The 22,175-nt window shown below is 39.8% G+C and overlaps 1 protein-coding gene across 2 annotated transcripts; it reads right to left on the bottom strand.

Annotated features, from left to right (window-relative positions):
- Positions 1-6,023: 6,023 nt before the first annotated feature.
- On the bottom strand, positions 6,024-21,594 carry RWDD1 (RWD domain containing 1). Of its 2 annotated transcripts, XM_037520286.2 has the most exons (7): positions 21,429-21,594; positions 13,679-13,744; positions 11,038-11,168; positions 10,019-10,162; positions 9,172-9,304; positions 8,621-8,683; positions 6,024-6,314 (listed from the first exon to the last, which is right to left on the bottom strand). In XM_037520286.2, the coding sequence occupies exons 1-7, from the start codon at positions 21,499-21,501 to the stop codon at positions 6,193-6,195; spliced, it is 732 nt and encodes a 243-aa protein (XP_037376183.1). In that variant the 5' UTR covers positions 21,502-21,594; the 3' UTR covers positions 6,024-6,192. The 2 variants fall into 2 exon arrangements, with proteins under 2 accessions (XP_037376183.1, XP_037376184.1); XM_037520287.2 differs by lacking the exon at positions 13,679-13,744.
- Between the last annotated feature and the right edge of the window lie 581 nt (positions 21,595-22,175).

Here is a 22,175-nt window from a genome sequence, read left to right as displayed (position 1 = left end):
TGCTACTCTCTTGGCTTCTCTTTTGGCTTCTCCTGGCGTCCCCGTGACGCTGCCCTTAAAAGCCCAGTCTTAGCCCAGGTGAATCCCATCTACCTCTGCCCACACCCTATTCCAGGTGCCCGCCATCAGGCATGCATTCAGGACCGCAAGGATCCATCCTCTATCCTGATGGCGGGAGGGCAGGAAAGCCTGACATTTTTCCTTACCCTACACCATCTGTAGGGGCAGGACAGGCCACTGAGCAGGTTTTCTATGATCCCATGCAGACAGGGTAAAGGAGGAGAGAGTCCTGGAGACCTCAGCGGGTTTGCAGGCTTTTATTGGGATTTACCTGGTACACAGCAGGCAGGGATGCTGGGGGGCCGGGAGGCTGGCAGGCCTCCCAGCCCCCAGCAAATTCTCACTCTATCTGGACTCTCCGGGCTTCTCTCACGTTCTCTCTGCTCTTCTTATGGCTCTGCTTCTATCTCAGCTTCTCTGCTCCTCTCTTGGCTTCTGCTGGCGTCCCCGTGACGCTGCCCTTAAAAAGCAGTCTTAGCCCAGGTGAATCCCATCTACCTATGCCCACACCCTACTCCAGGTGCCCGCCATCAGGCATGCATTCAGGACCGCAAGGATCTGTCATCTATCCTGATGGCAGGAGGGCAGAAAAGCCTGACATTTTTCCTTGCCCTACACCATCTGTAGGGGCCAGCAGGAAGGCACAGTGCAGATTCTCTATGACCCAAACAGACAGGTAAAGGAGAATTCTGGAGCCCTCAGTGGATTTTTTTCAGGGCTTTATTGAGCGTTTACCAGGCACATGGCAGGCAGGGGTGCTGGGGGGCCAGGATACTGGCAGGCCTCCCAGCCCCCAACTCATCTTCACTCATTCTGGGCTCTCTGGCGTTCTTTCGTGGCCTCTGCTTCTCTGATGGTTCTGCTGTCTCTCTGTTGCTTTCTCGTTCTCTGCTCTACTTCTGCGTGATGCTGCCCTTCTAAGCTCAGTCTCAGCCCAGGTGTGCCCACCTATGCATACCCACACCCTACCCCAGGTGTCTGCTATGAGGCCTGCATTTAGGACCACAGGGATCCATCATTAATCCTAATGGCAGGAGGGCAGAAAAGCCTGATACTTTTTTCACTTACTCTACACCATCACACTGAACTTTTGCTCTGAGCAGGTTCTGTCCTATCGTTATTCTGCCATCAGGTCACCATGATGCTAGAATTTAAATCACTTTGTAAGATGTTTTAGTTTGTGTTCTCCCAAGAAACAGACATAGGTGCATGTAGATCAAAGAAGTGCTCTCAGGACCACCTGTGAGGGAGTGAAGAAAGCATGATAGACCAGGGAGAACCTGACCTGTAATACTGTGGCCACAAAGGCCAAAACTGTATGTATTGCATATGGAAGAAAGGAGCTGGGACTCCCAGAATTGTTCGACTTAAAGTGGTTTTGCTGCCACAGATGCAAATGTAGCATAACACTTAGGCAACTGTAGCTGGGGGGAGGAGGGAAGCCAAGCTGGTGTTGTCCAAATTGCTAAATAATCTGTTCTCTCTCTGAATAAGTTTTTGATGAAATATTGGTAAACAGAAGATGGAATGTTGTCTTAATCTCTTTAGGCTGCTATAACAAAAGAGAAAAATATAAGACTGAAAAGTCTATAAACAAGAAATTTATTTCCCAGAGTTTTGGAGGCCAAGAAGTCCAAGTTTATGATATCAGCACATTAGTGTCTGGTGAGGCTTCCCTGCTTTTTCACTGTAACTTCATATGCCAGAAAGGACAGGGAATTTTCAAAAATCTCTTAGGAGAGCACTAGTCCCATTCATCACCTCCCACAGGTCCCACCAGCTAATATCATCACCTTGGGAGTTAGGATTTCAACATATATATTTGAGGGGGTCAACATAAACTTCAGTCCATAGCAGTGTATTTCTTCGTAACTTAATGGTAGGGCAGATGAAATAGGTGGAATGGCAAAGTTGAGAGAGCTCAAAGTCTTGCAAAGAACTTCACTGGTAACACACTACCAATACTGAACATGCTTATTAGTTTTCCCTTTTAAAATAAGTCTTTCATAATAAGAAAGTATTACAATCCCTACTTTACAGATGAGAAAACTGAGGATCAGAGGGTAAGTCAATTTCTTTCAAGTTCCCAGAGTTAGTAGAGGAGTTCATTATTCCAATTCTCATCCTTACCATATATATTCATTCCAAGGTGCGCACTAAATTTCAGTGGTGAACAAAAACATTATACTTTAGTATTAAACTTTTTCCCCCTGTTCTCAAGTTCCCTGGGGCTGGCTCAAGTGTGCCAGTAAATTATCAATTGAATACCTCTGTCAGAGACAAATCCTAACCTCCCTATATAAAACATACACATGCACAGATACAGTTCCCATCTCAAATACAATCCCATAAAATTAGTTGATAATAAAGGACTTTTAGAACTTGGAGAATTTGCCAACACTCTCCTTTAGCATTATTTTGCATAAACATCAATACTTATCTTTTAAAACAAATACCCTTAGTATCATATGCTAATCTCTTAAGGGCCTTTAGATAAAAATGGATAGATACATTTAACACCTGAAAAACAAAATTAAATCAGAAGGTACATTTAAATTAATATCATGAAGTTTTATTAAACTATCACAAAAGTATATGTGAAAAATGTTCTAGATTCCTATTTTCAAAAGTCTAAGATCCAAAAAAAACCAATCTATTACAGTTACCATTTTGGATTCATTTTAACAACCATCTCATATTTAGATATATTTGGAACTGTAATGATCAAAACGAACAACCTATTTCTTAATATCTTAGGCATGTGGTCGTAGCCCATATTCCAGTAATTTCCAGACCCTGAATTTTTTTTTAGCTTAACTATTTGTTTGCAGCTGCCAGTAATAATGATTTCATCTGTCCACTGAGCCTCTTCATTTATGCAAAAAAAGTCTCTTTACCTGAAAATTCAAAGATTCCACCTCCAGGCTTTTCTAATATTCTTGGGGATTTGTGCGCTCCACTTCAAAAAACCATAGTTTCTGATTAATTCCCAGAATATAATGTCAACTTGCTGCACCTCCCCCTGCAGTGACCCTTAGAGCTAATGGCTTTCGCCACCCTCCCTAGGTCCGGCTGGGCAAGGAACCAGCGTGCAGGGGGAGAACAGCAAAACACCCTGAAGCAGGGGAAGTACAGCAAAGTTCCCTGAAAAGACAAGCTTATCAAAAGATAACGACCACCAGGAACCACTACAAGAATGCTAAAAAAACCTTATCCCTTCTTTCTAGAACTACTTTCTAGAACTACAAACTTCAATCCCTTATTGTCTTTCTAAACTTCCTTCTTTCTTCTATAAAGGTCATTGCTTGTTAATTAAAAAATCATATGAAATCCTTAAAACAAGGCTGACTCAAATGAAACATTACTAAACCCTGTAATAATTAAAATATAGTTTAGGTAAAAAAGTAGTTAGTAAAAAATGCGATTATATAGTTTAAAAACAAAACTAATGGTCTATCTACTTAAGAATGAGGCTGGGTCCAGATGTAAATCACTGCCCTGTCAGTGATGGCTGAGCCCATGAGCAAGCTGATTTCGTTGATATTCATTGTTCCTGTGCTTTTGGAAAATATATATATACTGGTCACAAACTCAAAGAAAATTACACTCAGATTTACACTCTCTCTTGAAGTGTGTCTGTTTGTCATTTCTTTAACTGAATCCCTGACCACCCTGCGCAATCTCTCAACCCTGAGACGGCCTCGAGACGGCCTCATCGTTAACTGCTGTGCTGGTCCGCGGCATCAACTTACAAAGTTTGTATCTACTTTGGATAAAAATATCTGGAACCATTATTAGAACAAATCAGCTTGTCTTCCTATTGCAACAGGGTGGTCCCCAGGAAAGGGGGAGGTTCCCTGCCCCACCCAAGGGAGGGTGGAGCTGAGCAGGAAGAGGAGAAGCTGCAGAAGAGACTGAGGAAGGAAGCAGGATGGAGCCAGGAGACCTGGAGGAGGCGCGTGGAGCCTAGAGACACGTGAAGAAACTGCGCTTGTCTTTTGGTCGTGGACTGGGTGACACGGATGTGGGTGAGACCCGTGGGGAGGTGACAATGGCAGCTTTTATCTTGATGTTGATTTTGCTCTTTTCCTTCTGGGCTTGTCCGGTTGTTTGTGACCCTTTTCTGTGGGTCCCCACTGGAAGATGCTTTAGACTTGTGGCAGGCTTTGGGGCCTTGTTCTGGGCCGATCCCATATGGATGGACTTTTACCCACGAGGGGACGGGTAACTTTGGGTGCTTCATTTAGAAACTAGACTCTTTGCCTTACCTGTATTGTTTCCTAGTTTTATTAAAGTTCCTTCCCATTAGTCTCATGTGTTTTGTGTTGATGCGGCGGATGGCAGAACCCATGTAGAATAGGCAGGTTTGTGGGGTTTGGGCTGCCCCTCTCCCTGTCCTATAACAGATTTGGCATCCAACGTGATTTAGGACAGAGCCATCCGTGGTTAGTCAGCCCCATGGGGAAATTGGGCTTCCCTATGGCACTGGCTACCATAAGCGCAAATGTGATTTTTGGTTTCTCCAGTGTGTTTGTTTCATATGTCGATTTGCTGTTGAAAAACTGGCTTGGGCTTTGTGAACATTCTGTGTGTTTGTGTGTAATTTGTCTGTGATTTTGATATATTTGCTGTCTTGTTTTAGCTAACGCTCCAATTTTTTTTTTCTTTTGGCTTGTATAATGGACTATTTTTCAGAATGCAAAACTGTCATACTGGACATTCATAGACAATGCTGCTGACTAATTGTTGCTTCTCTTACACACATTGTAACCCTAAAAAAGACTGCCTCCTAAGACTACACCCTGAGATTGTGCCACCACAGATATGGTGGAATAAAAATTAAAAGGGGGGATTGCAACAGGGTGGTCCCCAGGAAAGGGGGAGGTTCCCTGTCCCACCCAAGGGAGGGTGGAGCTGAGCAGGAAGAGGAGAAGCTGCAGAAGAGACTGAGGAAGGAAGCAGGATGGAGCCAGAAGGAGACCTGGAGGAGGCGCATGGAGCCTAGAGACACGTGAAGAAACTGCGCTTGTCTTTTGGTTGTGGACTGGGTGACACAGATGTGGGTGAGACCCATGGGGAGGGGACAATGGCAGCTTTTATCTTGATGTTGATTTTGCTCTTTTCCTTCCGGGCTTGTCCGGTTGTTTGTGACCCTTTGCTGTGGGTCCCCACTGGAAGATGCTTTAGACTTGTAGCAGGCTTTGGGGCCTTGTTCTGGGCCGATCCCATATGGATGGACTTTTACCCACGAGGGGACGGGTAATTTTGGGTGCTTCATTTAGAAACTAGACTCTTTGCCTTACCTGTATTGTTTCCTAGTTTTATTAAAGATCCTTCCCATTAGTCTCATGTGTTTTGTGTTGATGCGGCGGATGGCAGAACCCATGTAGAATAGGCAGGTTTGCGGGGTTTGGGCTGCCCCTCTCCCTGTCCTATAACACTATCATTAGGTTCTGCCTACATTTTGAAATGACAGGGCAAAAATTCACTTCAATATCTGTAAGAAATATAAGATTTTAAAACATGTGTGAACAGAAGGTGGAATCATGAACACTTCAAGTCTTCACTGACCTCAGCACTACGTTGCCCACCATTACTTTTCTAGACCTTACTTGAATAGCCTTTTCAGATTCTTTTGCATCTCCTAGCCACTTTCAAAAGGGATCTCCTCATAGAAAAAGTAAAGTCTCATTTAACGTAAACTTTTGTACTTCTCTCTGTACAGAAATACTGAGTATTATTGCTATTCCCTTCTACTGGTCTAGAGTCAAAGATAGTGAAAAACATTAAATTCCTCAGTTATTAGGTTTTTACCTTAAGGTCTGACTCCAAAAATAAACATGGATTTGATATTGCTTTGTTTGTATGTGGCATATGTGCTCTTGAATAGTTATTTTCAATAGCACAAGTGATTTCTGTTGGGGTGAGCTTCTTCCCACCAATAAGAGGAATTTGACATTTCATATTTGAAATTTTAAGCTCAGTTTATTAAGTTCAATGATGAAAGTTATCAGAAGAATATTCTCCTGAAAATTATTTTTTCTTAGAAAAAAAGAAAGGAAAATTAACACCCTCTCAGCAAAGCCACAGATGCTGTGGCAGTCAAGCCTCTCTGCAGATGGGTTTAGTCCATTAGTCAGTCAAATCACTCTCTGGGTCAGCAGGATTATAGTCTGGATCATCCTCATCATCTTCCAGCTCCAAGTCATCCATTTCCTGGAACAGAGACTCATCTACCTCCACATTGTTTCCAGCTGCAAAGAGAAAAGATTTCACCTTCAGTTTATTCTCAGGATGAAAGATACAACTCATTGGCAGAATCAAACAGAAACTTGATGCAATCCTAAACTACTACTGCAAATCACACCAACAATGATCTGCATTGGTGGGCAGAGATGCACACTTTTTAAGAGCAACTTCATGCTTCAGTTCATAGCCTAAAAAGAGAAGTTATTACCAAAAAATCCTGCCTAGAATGAATTATTTATATGGCAGAAACTGAAGACAATGATGATATGTCCTCATTATCCAAAGTTGATTATTACTGACCATGAGACTGCTATCAGTTTGTCTCTTCCCACAGTGGCAGCAGATACATTATTAAATAAAGCTCAACTATTCTTCTCAATTAAATGATAGATTTGATTTGATCTTTGCCCTCATCATTCAGTTCTCCTGTAATCAGTGGTATGCCTTTCTTTTTTTGTGAGATTCCAAGTGTTTATAGGAAGGCCAGTAAGGGAGCAATACCCAGACTTTGCATTAAACCTCTTGCTCCTCAGTTTGTCTAAAGTACAAAAAGGTAGGCTATTTCAGCACTCTCAGATCATCACAATCTCTAGCCCATTGCAATTTAACTCAATGAGTCTTGCTTCACGCATATGAGTTCAGTAATAAAAATAACTGGTAAGTACAAGCCAAACAATAACAGACTTTTGACTCGGAGAGGTAAAAAAGGCTTCAGAGCTGATGACATTTGAAATAGTTTCATGATAAATTTGAATTCACCAGTAAGAAAAGGGACCAGGATGAAGTCATTCCTAAGTAGAAGTATATATAAATGCAAAACGACCTCAAAGGCTTCCAACTGGAACAAAAGATTCTTGAGGAAAAATTATCTGGGAATAACACAGATGAATAACACAGTTGACATTATATTCTGGGAATTAATCAGAAACTATGGTTTTTTGAAGTGGAGCGCACAAATCCCCAAGAATATTAGAAAAGCCTGGAGGTGGAATCTTTAAACTTTCAGGTAAAGAGAGTTTCTTTGCATAAATGAAGATGCTCAGTGGACAGACGAAATCAGATTAAAGGATTGTATAAATCAACCTTTTCCTCTAAAGAGTAGAGAACCATCAATGGGTTTTAGGGAGTGAAATGCTATGACTACATATGGGTTTTAGAAATATCACCTCAGAGGTAGTAACTACAGAGTACATCTGAATGAGGAAGAGACTAAAGCAGGGAAATAATTTAAGAGGCTCAATGTGAAAAATAATAATACTTTCAAATCAGGAGGGAGGAGCTGAAAAGACATTTCAGAGGGAAAAAAAATAGACAGATCCTGGTATCAACTATCAGGAGATACTTGATCTACTGGATAGGAAAGGAGTCTAACGTGAATGAAGATAGTAAAACTTCTAAAACTTCTAAATTGTTGTGAAGCTTAGTTTTTTCAATCTAAAATTTCTTAACACAATAATTGGTAAGGTGAGCTCCTAATGTGAGAAGGGAAAAGATGAGGATGTCCTTGCTGTTTTATTTTGCTTTGTGTTTTTTGAGGTTCTAAAGATCTTGGGACAAAAATGTAGTAAGATTCTTGTATGAAAAATTATTAAAATCAGTATTTAAAACTTGTCCTGCAAACAGTCCAGGAACAAGGTTGAAAGGCGAGATGATACATGATCCCCAACTAGCAAGAAGGGCATGACATGCAAAACTGCAGTTTGCATGAGTGGAATGGCTAAGGATGGAGCCCATTTAAGAAATAATTTAAGTCATAAGCTTCCTGAGGGCAGGGAATTATCTATACTATTCTCTGCTGTATCCTCAGCAGCCAGGACAGTCTTTGGCTTATAGCAGGAATCAATAACTATTTATGAATGGATGGATATAAGACTGAATGAGTGGTAAAGATTAGGATATAAAGGAAAAGGCAAGCATAAGGGACTAGATGCGTCAGAGACTGCAAGAGTAGCAATGAAGTGTAAAATTTTTGGTTAGAGGGCCTCCTAAGAGTTCCAGATTTGAAGTTTTCATAGAGCTTCAGGACAGACCATGGAATACAGTTTCCATAAATTTGTGACACTAGAAATTTGAAGAAAGCAGGTCACCTGAGTCAGGGTGGCTGGTTTAAGTTGTTAGAGGCCAATATGACTATAATTGTTTAATTAATGCTATCTTTACAGTTGGTTAAGTTATCAAAATGTTTTAAAAAAATCAAACACTAGACTTTATTCTCAAAGTGTATTTGTACTGTTGAGAAGAAAAATTAAGTTATCACTCTGATCTTCATGGTTCAATATTAAAAGCAGCACATCATATGGAATTATCTTACCATCCTCCAAAAACTGGATATCAGATGTGTCAAGATTATGATCTGTTTCAAATAGCTGTTTCCCTAAAAGAAATAAATATGTTAAATTCAAATTAGAGAGTATTCTTCCATTTTCCCTACAACCTTTTAAAAAGTACAATAATCTAAGAAAACAGGTCTGAAAACCTGTTTTTCTGTGAATTTCAATACATTTATGAGATCAGTAAGCAGCTAAGAGGCATATAAAATGTATCTTCATTAAAATGGAACAAGTAAAAACTTTGTCTGCCTAAGTCTTAGAAAAACAAATGAGTTTGACTCCACTACTTCTAAGGTATGACCCTGAAAGTCATGATAGCCTTATCTGGGGATTTATTACTACAACATTTAAATCAAAGTCATAAAAATTAATTATAGTTATGTGTGAAGAAACGTCATGCTGTAGAGGTTACATGTTCTCTTTTTGTCGTAGACACCTAAGGATTATTATTTTCTTGTAGAAATCTGTCCAAATAACCCTGTCCAACAGGAGGTTTTGCGGAAAACAGGAATGGAGAGAGGGGGGTTCATACCACTCAATTTATTTTTCCCTGCTTGCTCTTCTTCTTTCATTCGTTTCTTTTTTATTTCCAAGAGTTCTGCATCAAACTTGGCTTTCCAACTTAAGAAATTCTCAATTGTAACAGGAGTGCCATGAAATAATTGCTTAGAAAATAAAAGACATAAATCACCAGATAAATGAGACAATAGTTTAAACACTAAAGCCTAATGTCCCCTACACAAAAGAACAGTTACAGAACTTACTTTACATAAAAATTAAGATTTCAAGTTTTGAAATATTTAATATGATTTTTAGCTACACCAGCTACTCTCACTGGTTGTGGCAATTTACTCTGGAAAAGTCTACTTTTAATTTTTATTATAGAAAACAAAGATAATATGGAATTTATCCCCATTGCTATTCACCATTATGAACAGTTTTTGCTGTCGGTATTACTTTGTTTTGCAACCACATCAATTTATAATGCTAATATAGTTTATCTTTTCCACTTCATTTCAGAAATTGGGGTTTTCTTTACATTTAGTAAATACCTAAATCACTCTGGTGGGGATTTTATAATTATAAATTCTATGCCATATTTCTCAATCTTACCTGCATGAGCTTTACTAATATTTACTGATTATGAATCATTATTCATGCTATGCCAACAACCCAAAGAGGGACTTCTAAAATTTTCCTTAGTAAAGATTTTCTTAAATTCTCTTTATAAAGCTTTACTAAAATTTATTTTTATGATTTCAAAAAAAAAAAAAAAATCACTGAAATTTCCAAAAACTAAACAAACAATTAAAAAAAAACTAAACAAACAAACATGGATTTAACGGAATAATGAAAGATGATTTGGCTTTTAAACACACCTTTTCGGCTTCTTCTGCTTCTTTTTCTTTTTGTTTCTTTTCTTCTTCTCTTCTAGTTTTTATTTGATCGACTATTTCATTTAATTTTTCTTGCACAGCTGTCACTAAAGTAAAAATCATCACCATACCAAGATTTTCTTCTGCCTATTTTAACAGTAAAAAGAGTTGTAGTAGGAAATGTAATCCTCAGATGAATAAAAATTAATCTATGAAAAACATCTAGCCATAGTCACTGAACTCTATACATTTATATATACTATATATACCCTCTCTCCCTCTCCACACACACATGCACACGCACGCACACACACAATATGACCACTAGTTCAATTACACCACAAGTTCAGACACCTGGATAAATGAACATTTAAAAGCTAAACATATATGTGATATTAAATGATATTAGAGTTAGTATGTCATTCTGGTAACAGTGAACAGGATACAGGATCAGTTTAAACTCATGTCAGATATGTCCTCTTTCAAATTGTACTCTCTAATAGCTCTAGATATTTTTAAAATACCATAGCTGCCATTTATAAATTTAGGGAGAATGAGAGGTGAGAAAATGAAAAATCCATCACCAGTCCTCTTCCCAGATAGTAGGCAACTAGCCTGCAACTGATCAGAGGGAGTGGGAATTTTTAGTATTTCAAAATTGGAATTTTAAGCTGCATGAGACATTCGGAGAACCAAATTGAAATGGTGTTTATTACAAGTACCTACTGGGCTTTTTAATCACCTAAAAGTCACAGTGCTGACTAAGCTTCAAACAGGGGTAGAGAAACAGCTTTTCTTAGTCAAATTTTAAAGATACGGTGCAAAACAAAAAGTAAGATGCTTAGGGAATATGCGTGTGTGTGTGTGTGTGTGTGTGTGTATACACATATATATCATGAACTTTGCTTTTTCAATGTACTGTTATATATATATATATATGTTTAACAGCATTTTCTGACTTTTAAAATTAACCTGTAATTAATTTTATAAATGTTGTTAAAAGTTAAATGTTAATTACTTACCTGCAATGCTAATAATTTTAAAATGTCTGAGACATCATTATCTTCTAGATTTTCCTGGGAGAATATTTCATAAAGAGGAGCTTCATCTGGGTATTTTTCACTGTATGTAAACTTGAGGGTAGTCTGGACAGCTAAAGAAACAAGAGTCTGATATGAATACCTTAAGATATAAAGTATGGAGAGATCAACATTTTGGCTGAACATGTGTCAATGAAAAGAAGCACATTAGATTTTTCCGGCAAAGAAAAACAAGGTTACTATGGAACCAGATAATCACTAACATGAACAAGTCAAACCACAAATATAAGTGAAAAAAATATGTAACTCATGATATGCTTACTTCTTATTAGTATTTTACCATACTGCATATCTGAGAAAGAGGATGAATGAAAATTATTCTTTTTAAAACCCCCCTTAAAGTGAACAAAAAATACTGAATCTAACGTATAGAAAAAGTACTACCACCTGAAACTCTCAGAATCAGTTTCCACTCTAGAGATATGGCTTTAGTTCTGGAGACTATATTTCTATCTGTACAATGCCAATAAGTAATTGCTAGTAGGGCATCGCTATAGAACATGGTTCTGAAATGGACAGTTTGAAAAGTGGTTTAAGAAACTTTTCTTTTTTAAAGATTTATTTATTTTTAGACAAGAGCTGGGGTATAGGCCAGAGGCTAGGAGGGTGAGAGGATTCACCAGAGACAGAGCGGGGAGCAGAATAGGCAGACGACTGAAATACACTGCTGAGGGGAGCAGTGGGCGCGACAGGAGAGGTCTGCCACGCCATGTAGGAATCTCCCTGGCCTGCCAGAAATCGAACCAGTGCTGCAGAGGCTGCGGACAGCTTCACAGCACTGCGCTCAAGCCGCTGCGCCACTGCGGAGGCCCAAAGAAACTTTTTATCTCACTCATCCATACAATCTTACTCACTCTTTTGTCCTGTGCCAATTCATGGATCTGAAACAGGAGTGAGATTTTTACAGGCATATCAGTGCAAGGTATCTCTTTCTGCAGCCCAGACCCGTAAATTTTCAATTCTATGGAAAATATCTGCAATTAAATAGTAGTGTTCAAGAATTTGTGTTATATTAGCAACAAGTGATCCTTTATCTAGATTTCACCTTTCTTGTAACCCACATTTTTAGTTACTAAAACCTGATTTAAACTCAAATATAGATGTTTCTCCATGAGAAGGAAAAAACATCTTAAAATGTGCTGGTTTGATTTGGTTTTAGAATTGTATGAATCAATGGATATATGACGGAATGTTACATCAGTAATAAATGTATAGTATTGTTGATGTTTTTCTTTCTTTCATCAGCACATTTCTAATTTTATTTTATTTTTAAAAAATATTTAATTTATTTATTTATGCATATAAGAGCTGGGGTATAGGCCAGAAGTGCCGGGGGTGAGAGGATTCACCAGAGACAGAGTGGGGAGCAGAACAGGCGGATTGACTGAAATATGCTGCTGAGGGGAGCAGTGGGCAAGACAGTGGTCTATGCCATGTGGGTTAGGTCCCTAGCCGGGGATCGAACTTATGCTGCAGTGGCTGCTGATAGTTTGAGAGTGCTGAGACTTAACCCCTTGTGCCACGAGAGAGGCCCCACATTTCTAATTGTATTACTAGAATAAGAATTTTTAGATTTACTGCTTATTGATTTATTAATATATTGATTCTACTATATGATGTAATGGATATTCATTACAGAAATTTAGGATCACACTAAGGAAAAAACAGAGTTAATAATATTAATACAATTAACAATTCCATCAATAGCCATCACTGTATAAAATATATATGTAAAAAATGATATCCAACTTTTAATTTAGATTTCAGGAATATCTCAATGTTAACCTCAGTTTCAATGGTTAAAATAGGTTTAGAGTTATCACAGGATACCACTGAAATTGTATTATTGACTGCTAATGCAGAATTTTAGTTGACAAGCTTAGAGGGAAAAAAAATCCTTGAGGTTAACACAAACTTACATGTTTTCAATACACTACAATATTAACTGAACTAAACGAAAGGTGGCAATGAACTTTAGCCACTCCACCCCAACATCTGCCAAATTTGAATTACTTTAATTTTAATTTACTAGTTTTATCATTGCTTTATTTCAATTTGTGTATTTGTCTTAGTTCTACAGTTGTACAAAAGTTTTTATGCTGATACACATTTAAATAACAGTATACTATCCATTCTGAAAAGAGAAGGAACATCTAAAAATGTGTTTATCCATCCTAATTTATAACAGCAAATGTCCAATAAACAATCAAAATAAAAACACACTCAATGGAATACCACAGCAACCACTGAAATATGTGTACATACAGACTTGTTTTGAACAAAAATCTCCTATCTTTTTGTTATCTGCTATATTGTTAATGTTTCTGTTTCACTTAAAAAACTAAGCTATTTGTGTCAAAATATATTTCACTGACTTCCTATATGTCTCTAGAAATCATGTTTTACATAGTAAATACTGGCTAGAAACACCATACTCATAATAGGACCCTAACAGCACTGCAGCACTTCTACCCCTGCAATGGCCAGTACAATGGCGGCAGAATGACTAAAATTCCTGAGAGGCTCTAAAAGTACTCCAGCAGGGATTTTTATATAAACTTACTTTCATCATTTTCCCCAGCCTCAGATGTCACAGTAATGGTGAAGCTGTGTGGACTTTCTGATAATACTGCAAGAAAATATACAGAGAGGTTAAGTTATTAAGATCCTTCCTAAGACAGATGTTTTTCCTTATTAGCAAACTATCACTGCTCTCTCCAGAAAGTTGATCCCTAGCTTGTCCTGCCATATCCACAAACACAAACTGAACACACCATTCAAGTGAAAAAATTTTCACCTATTTTTCTATTCAAAACTAAAGTCATCATTAATCTGGAAAGACATCCCAAATAGTAGATACCTTTTAATCAACTCAAAATAATTTACCTTTTAATTCCAAACTTCCATCTATACATAGGAAATTACCTTCTAAAACATTACCAAATAGAATTGCAAAAAAAAGTTTATTATTTCCCATCAAAAACTTTGCACTAATAAATATGCATCACGATCACTAACTTTTGTACTTATATATTCCAAGGAAAAATTCAGACTCTCCATGACAAAGATTAAATGTTAATTTGTTAGTTTTTGTTTTCTAGCTATCTCTTTCCCCCACATCATGCCTAAAACCAAATTTTATTCTTTTACAAATTACTGAGCTTATACCATCTTTCATGGACTTACAAAATTCACCTTGAACCCAAGTATCAACTTACTTATAATTTGTTAAGTAGACAAGACATGTAATCAATATTTACATAAATAAGAAAGTTCTATATGCTATTTTACGGCCTGATTTTTATCTCATACTATATATGTTTAGTACCTATTTCCCCAGATGAATACTGTAAAAACTCCATGAGCGCCCCTAGATTAATGCTTGGCAGTATTGACAAACACTAAATTCTGGCTTACTACCCTAAGGGGAATGAAAGGAGAAAAATAATAACAAAGAAAACTTATATTCAGAACCATCAGAAAATAAACAAGGAAAGTTCAATTCACCCATGCCTGTTGCTGAATCTCTAAGAAAAGTTTGTGCTGCATTCCTGACCTGGGAAGCACTGAACCCTGTCAAGAATGGTAGCAGCTCAGGGCCTTTATCTGAAATGTAAGACAAGGGGGGTGTCTGCCCAGTCACCAAAGAAATGACTTAGCTTTCTCTACTTGAGAACTTCAAAGGACATCATAAACATTATCAATGAAACTTTTAAGATAAATGCCTTCATTTTAACTGAAGGTTAGAAGTACTTGAAGCAATGATGAGCATCGTGATTATTAGAACAGTGCTTGCCAGGAGATAAAAGACTCAATGAACTCATTTTAGTGGGTATCAGGCAGGCAGTCCATGCTGAATAAGTGCCTAGAAGGTAATTATAATAAAGATTTTATGATTGGACCTACCAATTTTTTTAACAAACATCTGTAATACATAGTGTCATTTTCGAGGACTCCCTGAGGCTCTATCTCAGTAACAGCTAACGCTTATTAAGCATTACTTTGTGATGTGTTGTATATTTATATGAAGATCCTTTCATTCTTTTACCAAGGCCATGATTTCATACTGTTACTGTATTTCACCAAACTTAAGGCCATCAAGTATGAGAGGCACCCTACTTTATGTAAGTCAGGAGACTTAAGAAAGGAAAAAGAAGCTTCCAATTAAACTATTATATATAATCAACTGTAAGGCAAATTTCTAATTTGGAGAAGTGTAAATATGTAAAAATACATCTTAGAATCAATGAACTATAATACCCCAATTTTATAGATGCAGAAGTTAAGACAAGGAGCTTTCATAATTTGCTTACGACTATCCAGCTAGTAACTGGCAGAACTGAATAAATTAACTTAAGAGTTTCAGGATGAAACTAGATAGCTATTGAAATTGTCCCAGTGAAGTTAATGAGGTTCTGAACTTGGCTGGCAGCAGCCACAAGAATAACAAGGAAAAGGGAGGAATCTAAGATAGTGACAGATGGTATTTTGAATTCCCACACAGAGGAAGATGGTACAACTAACAGACACAAGAAACATATACCAAAAAATCAGCTACAATACATTTGAAGGACACAGTGTACTCTCAGTTAAGTATGCAATTAGAAATGGGTAAATGGAGCCAGAGAGTTGAATTTAATTTGGGATCATTCAAAGAGAGCCATTAGACTAAAGGACACAGTCAGAGAGAAAGCAGAGAGAGAGATTAGGGCTAACACCAGCTCTCCCCTCTAAATTTGGAGGGGAGGGAGGAGTAAGAGAAAAAAGTGCCCGGTTAAAGGAAAAGAAGCAGTCAGGGAAGGTAAAAACAAACTCAAGACAACAGCATTATGAAAATCAAGGGATGAGTTTCCAGAAGAGGTGAAGGATGATCCTCCCCATCCCACCCCATGCTACCCCACTGTCTCTTGTCACTGAGTTTCCTAGCAAACAGATGTTCACATCATCATCAGCCTACTGTATGCTGTACACAGTGTGTTGGGATCAGCTGTGAGCATGGGTTGGAATCATAGTCAACACACTAGAAAGTATCCATAATTTGAACATGAGTTTATTTGTGAGGCCACCCCAGCTATGGAGAGCTGAGTATGACATGGCTGCGTGTGTGGTGGAGGTGGGAGGGAGGGGGGATAAGTGTGGGTAGATATAGGTAGACAATGATCCCCTGGCCCATAGGATCATATTTAAATCCCCAACAAGGCCCTTTGTGATCTGGGCCCTGCTAACTTTTCGGGTCTCATTTTCCATGACTCACTTCTCCCTTTATGTTCCAGCAATTTCAAGTCACTTGTCCTTTGAATAAATTTTGCTCTCACAGAGTCATGCTTCTACAAACCCTGCGTCCTTCCCCAGTCTCATTCACCTGGAAACTTATCTCCCCTCATTCTCCAAAACAATTCAACCCCTCCTCCTTCCTATGCTCCAACTGTATCCTATATATGTCTCTTTGCAAGAATTAACAGAATGTTTTGTAAATAGTTACCAGTTGTCTTTTTGAATAGATTGAGCTTGTAATAATGCACATGGCAAATATTTGTTAAATGAGGAAATATGGAGGACATGTAGATTCTAGCAAGAAGATCAAAGAACTGTTCGATGTTGGGAGATACACAGAACTGGGAGGCGAGATGGACAAGAAAGAAGTTTATGAATTATTAATCCATGAGAAATCATGAAAAGAGGCATGGTCAATAAAAGATGGGAATGAAAGAACTGTAGGGCTACAAAGTTATAGTGAGAAAGAAAATTTCAGAATACAAAATTTTTAAAAATGCATTTCCAAGGTGTGGCTTTGCATCTAAAAGAAATGGAAATCAAAACTGTTAATTGACAAAGATAAGGAATTATGAAGTCATATCAGAAAAATGAGCAACTAAGATAGTAAATTTCTAGTAAAGAGTATCCTACATTTAACAGTTACAAAATACTTACACTTACATTATTCCTCCTTAAACAGGTACGGAAACTGAGGTATGGAGAAATTATATAATTTGTCCAAGGACATACATACAACACCCTCGCTGCCAACACAGAGAAAAAGTTATGAGCCAGGTACAATAACAACCAAAAAAGAAGATAGTGGAGAAAACTACTAATAGTCCCCCAATACTCACTCTCCTCCCATATATTCATCCCCTCCTCCAGTTATACCATTTCCAATTGAGCACAGTGACCCACAAGAATAAAAAGAGGCATGAAAAGACCGTATTTTTCAGACTCCCTTTCAAGCAGCCTGAGCAAATGACTAAGTTCCAGTTAATGAGATAGAAGCAAATAATTCCTTTGACAGTTTCCCATAAATTTCCTTCAAGAAACTGCTCTTTCCCCCCTTCATTCTTTTATCTGCTCTACTGCCTAGAAAGGAAATGCTGCCATCTTGACCATGAGGGTGAGATTACATCTTCAAGATGCCAGAGAACTAAGACTCCTGGGTCCCTGAGGAGCTTTTGGAATGGAGCCACATCTCTCTTTTCATATGCAAGAGCAATAAACATTAACCTTTTTTAAAGGTTTGGTTGGTTGATTGGTTATGGGGGGTGGGGGGGGTGCAATTTCTGTCAAAGATGAATCTAATCAAACAAGCAAGGAAAGAGATAATGTTTCTTTCTTTTTTTGTGTGTGTGGCCGGGGATCGAACTGGCGCTGCAGAGGCTGTAGGGGCAGCATCGCAACCCAGTGCTCAACCACTGCGCCACCAGGGGAGGCCCAAGAGATAATGTTTCAAAGCTTGGAAGTGACTAAAATAGGAATGGGAAAGTTACTTAACTGGATTCATGAGTTCTGATGAAGGAATAATTAGCCTTCACTAAGCTACCAGATTTTCACCAGTATAAGTGTATCAATATACTTCTGAGACAAAAAGTAAGGTTGTTGGGCTGACATAGGGATAGATGATGGTAAAATGGACAGACTAAGGATTTCTGTCAAGAACAGAGATAATGGAGACAGTAGCAAGAGGTACACTAAAAAAACACACAAAAATGACATTAAGGTTTTCACAAAGAACTAGACAATTGTTATTAAAATAAATCCCTTTGGTTCTTAGGAAGTATCTGTCTTAGAAAAACTGTTTTCACAAGATCACTTCTGTTCCATCTCTAAGATGCAATTATAACTGTTATATGTTTATGGTTGCTACTGACAAGCTTCTGGTAAGCCTGACACCAACCAATTTGTTCCAACAAAACTTCCTATACCCAGAGGTTTTGATACAAAAATAGAAATAACCAAATTCTACTACCTTAGCAGGGCCTTGCAAAGGAGATAGTAGATCGGGAGAGACTAGTATTTATATTTTAGAAGGATAGCTGTTAGGAGGGTTGGTTCAATATACAATCTAGCCACAGAATAGGCAAAAAGAAAGTGAATAATGGTTTGTTATAATTCATAACAAATGCAACACCAAACCAAAAGCTATTTGCAAGAAATCAAACAATGGACTTGAAGTTAAATCAGGTCTATATGGTTAGGACTATGCCTGGCTGAAACTGTGCCTCTTCAGCATCCACAAGAGGATCATGCTGTTTAACCAAAGCTTCAATGTCAAGCACTCAGCAATCTATTTAAAAATAAATATGCAGATTTTTTTCACTTCCATCATCAACAGTATTAAACAATTACCAAATCTAATATTAAATGCGATTCAAAATGACATTAGAAAACTACCACAAGTGGGGCCTCCCCGGTGGCGCAGCGGTTGAGCGCTGGGTTGCGAAGCTGCCCGCAGCCTCTGCAGCGCTGGTTCAATCCCCGGCTGCTCCCCGCCACCGGAGGCGGGTCCCGCATGGCGCGCAGAATCTCCTGCCGCCTGCTGCTCCCCTCAGCAGTGTACTTCGGTCCTTCTGCCTGCTCTGCTCCGTGCTCTGGCTCTGGTGAATTCTCTCACCCTCCCGCGCTTCTGACTGTACCCAGTGCATGTATAAACAAAACAAACAAACAAATAAATAAATAAAAAAAAAACATGCCTCTATTAAAAAAAAAAATTTAAAAAAAAAAAAAAAAAAAAAAAGAAAACTACCACAAGTAAGTTCTTCCCTAAACCTTGTATGAAAATATTAAAGTTTGGAATCCTCAAGATTTCAAAAGAGGAAACATTTTACTCCAAAATCCTGAGAGGTTTCACAAAGATCCTGATTAAGTGTAAGGCAAAGTTCCTCAAGAACTATTAATCAAGGCGTTTTAGTTTATTTACTGCAAAACTTGTAGGAATGTTTAAAAGGATGACAGACAGGCTCAGCTGATATTGCTGAATACTTGAATGCAGCAAAGATTCATAAATGGCTTTTCATTATCCTGGCTCAGAATCCACAAGGGCCTTTTCATCTGACATATCACATACTAAATTGTATCAGAGCCTAGTACAATTTGAAAGAACCACAAGATTGTTTTAGAGTTAAAATGAATCACTGTTATAAATGTTTATATGTACAGTATTCAATGAGAAATACCTTTATGTCCAAAGAAATGAAATGAATGGCACATTTTATGCTTTCTTGACTCTGCCTACACAGTTTTCATGCCTAATTACATTTCCAAAGCATTGGAAATGACCAAACATCACAATTGAGTATATTCAACAACTGACCCTATGTTCTTTTGTTATTTAGACATTGATATACAAGCAAGGATAGAGAAGGGAGCTAGACTCCATACACACTCACCCAGTTAATGACACTTTTAAACCCCTCTTCACTCATCCCCTTAAACATCCTCACAGCACAGCTGTACTGCTGGTGAAAGAGAACATGAACAGGACTGGCGCTATACAGGGGTAGCTGAGAGACATCTGCCTGTTGGCAAAGCAGAACAAAATTTGCTACCATTGCAAGCAGTGGTCAAAAAGTGGAGCTAAGGAAACTAAGCTAAACAATGAAAGGGAGAGGGGCTGGAGTTTACTAATTGAGAAAAGGTATCTTAGGCTCTGAATTCTCATAACCGGTGATGGGCAACACTAGAAGGAAGGGATGGAGCACTTAAATACCAGAAATTTAGGTTCTATTCCTTGTACTGGCTGTATTTGATCACTTCTCCGAAATGGAAAGTAAATGTGAAAGAAGCCCCATTGCTATGGTTATCTTACAGCATTTTCAGACTCATCTGGGCCAAGACCCAGTTTATACTTAATGAACTTGTCAATCCTATTTATATACTTTAGGCCAACCTATCAAGTAATCTTTTGCTCCCCCTCATCCCACCTGGGGCTAGATCCCAAGTCCCACACGTCTATAAGGTAAAAGAGGGGCCTCCCTGGTGGCGCAATAGGTTGCCCACCGCACTATGAAGCAGTCAGCAGTCTCTGCTGCACGAGTTTGATTCACTGCCGGCTAGGGAACTACCCACATGGTGCCGCAGACCTCTCCTGTCTCGCCTGCTGCTCCCCTCAGCAGTGTATTTCAGTCAGTCTGCCTGTTCTGTTCCCCAGTCTGTCTCTGGTGAATCCTCTCACCCCGCCCCCCCCACACCCCCGCAACTCTGGCCTGTACCCCAGCTCTTGTATGCATAAATAGATAAATCTTTAAAAAAAAAAAAAAAAAGAAAAGAAAAGAAGAAGAAGAAGAAGGTAAAAGAACAGGAAAAGGTTCCAGACCTAACTCAGTACCAATGCTGCCGCTGAGGGCTGGGTAATCCTGAGAAATCCACTTGCCAGTTCTGGGCCCCATTACCTTGCTTGTGGCAAGGGAGTCCAGGCTACAAGATGATTAATAACCCTTCCAGTTTAACAACCTGTGCTTCTACAATGGAACTGAAACTCGGATCACATCATTCATTCATCATTCTGCACAAAATCAGTATATTTAAAAAGGAAAGAGAAACGACAAATGTCAGGGACAACACTACCCTCAAACTGATTTGGGGTAACTTTAAGGCAGCACTCTGAATCCCACGGGCTTTAAAACACCATTATACGAAAAACATCGTTTACTCAATGGAAGTGAGAGCTGACACCTTTGTGGCTCTACAAAGAGTACTTCACTCCCCACCTGGCGAATGTGTTTTTCATGTAGTTTGGCTAAACCTCGAGTTTCTGGAAGTTACACCGAAACCTAAGTGCCCCTGACTCAATTTCAGGCCTGACATGCAGGGACCTCCCCCAGACGCTTAGATTGCAGGGAATAAGCGCAGAAAGGGAAATACTCCTGGAGTTACCCGATAAGTGCCTGAACGTGTCAGGAGAGGAACTTGAGAAGAAAGTGACGGCCCAGGTAACCACGCGGCCTCGCGGTACCCGGTTCCATCCCCAAGCCGGAGGCCGAGGGCCGCGGCGGCCCCGCCATGCGGCCCCGGGCAGTCGGCCACACGGCCTTCCAAGTCACCTGTGAAGGAGTCGGGGTATATGGACTCCAGAGCCTCCAGCTCATTGCGCTGCTCCTCGCCGTAATCTGTCATCGTGGCCCTCGCTGCAGCCCATGGATCGCCCAACACGCAGGCGGCGCGCTGCAGCGGGACCGCGGCCGCGCCGGTACAGCTGGCGGCGGCCACACGGGCGCAAGCGCAGAGTCCCCGGCTGGGAGGCCCCGGGTCCAAAGCCAGACCCGGCCTGCTGAGCAACAGCCCCGCACCGGCCTCCGCCTGCTCCCTAGTTCTGCGCTCTACTGGTTTGGTCTGATCCAAGGGCCACTGATTAGCTGCCTGCCCCACGCCCGCTCGGAATTTGCTTGTCTGGTGAAAGCTCCCGGTCAGGCATTCGCCACGGACACCTAGCGCCGGTGCCCGAGCTTTGCAGCGCCTGAGTCTGAGAAGCCCCTGAGCGCGGCATCCGCGCTCGATGTTTCTGGGCTGAGGGCCGGCCTCTCCAGCTTGGGCTGGACCGTGTCTCCGGAAACTGCTTACCGCGATGTAGGCGACTTCGTCACTTCCGGATGCCGAGGGCGCCCCTCGGGCCCCCGCGCGGTGGGCGGGCGAGTTGTGAAGTAGGCTAGTGGCGGAGTACAAGGGGTTTCCACGCTGTTCGTTAGGTCCAAGTTCCTTGGGCAACCTCCGGGAGTTGAACCAGGGACCTAGTCCAGTGGGCAGAGGGGCGGAAGTTCTGCTTGTGCGTCGGTGGGTCCGGAAGGGTCGAC

The sequence above is a fragment of the Talpa occidentalis genome, unplaced genomic scaffold (genome assembly GCF_014898055.3).
Source record: "Talpa occidentalis isolate TD23 unplaced genomic scaffold, MPIMG_talOcc4v2.1 talOcc4.2, whole genome shotgun sequence".
Lineage (NCBI taxonomy): Eukaryota > Metazoa > Chordata > Mammalia > Eulipotyphla > Talpidae > Talpa > Talpa occidentalis.
Note: the sequence above shows the minus strand (reverse complement) of the source record. Positions and strands in the feature narration are given on the sequence as shown.

What these genes read in the sequence shown, in the direction of transcription:
- RWDD1 (XM_037520286.2), bottom strand. Translation starts at nt 21,501, where the DNA reads ATGACAGATTACGGCGAGGAGCAGCGCAATGAGCTGGAGGCTCTGGAG. An exon ending in AGGGAAAAATAAATTGAGTG is followed by an intron (nt 8,684 to 9,171) that starts GTATGAACCCCC and finishes TATTTCTTTTAG; the next exon opens with GGAAACAGCTATTTGAAACA. An exon ending in TATCCAGTTTTTGGAGGATG is followed by an intron (nt 6,315 to 8,620) that starts GTAAGATAATTC and finishes TTCTCTTTGCAG; the next exon opens with CTGGAAACAATGTGGAGGTA.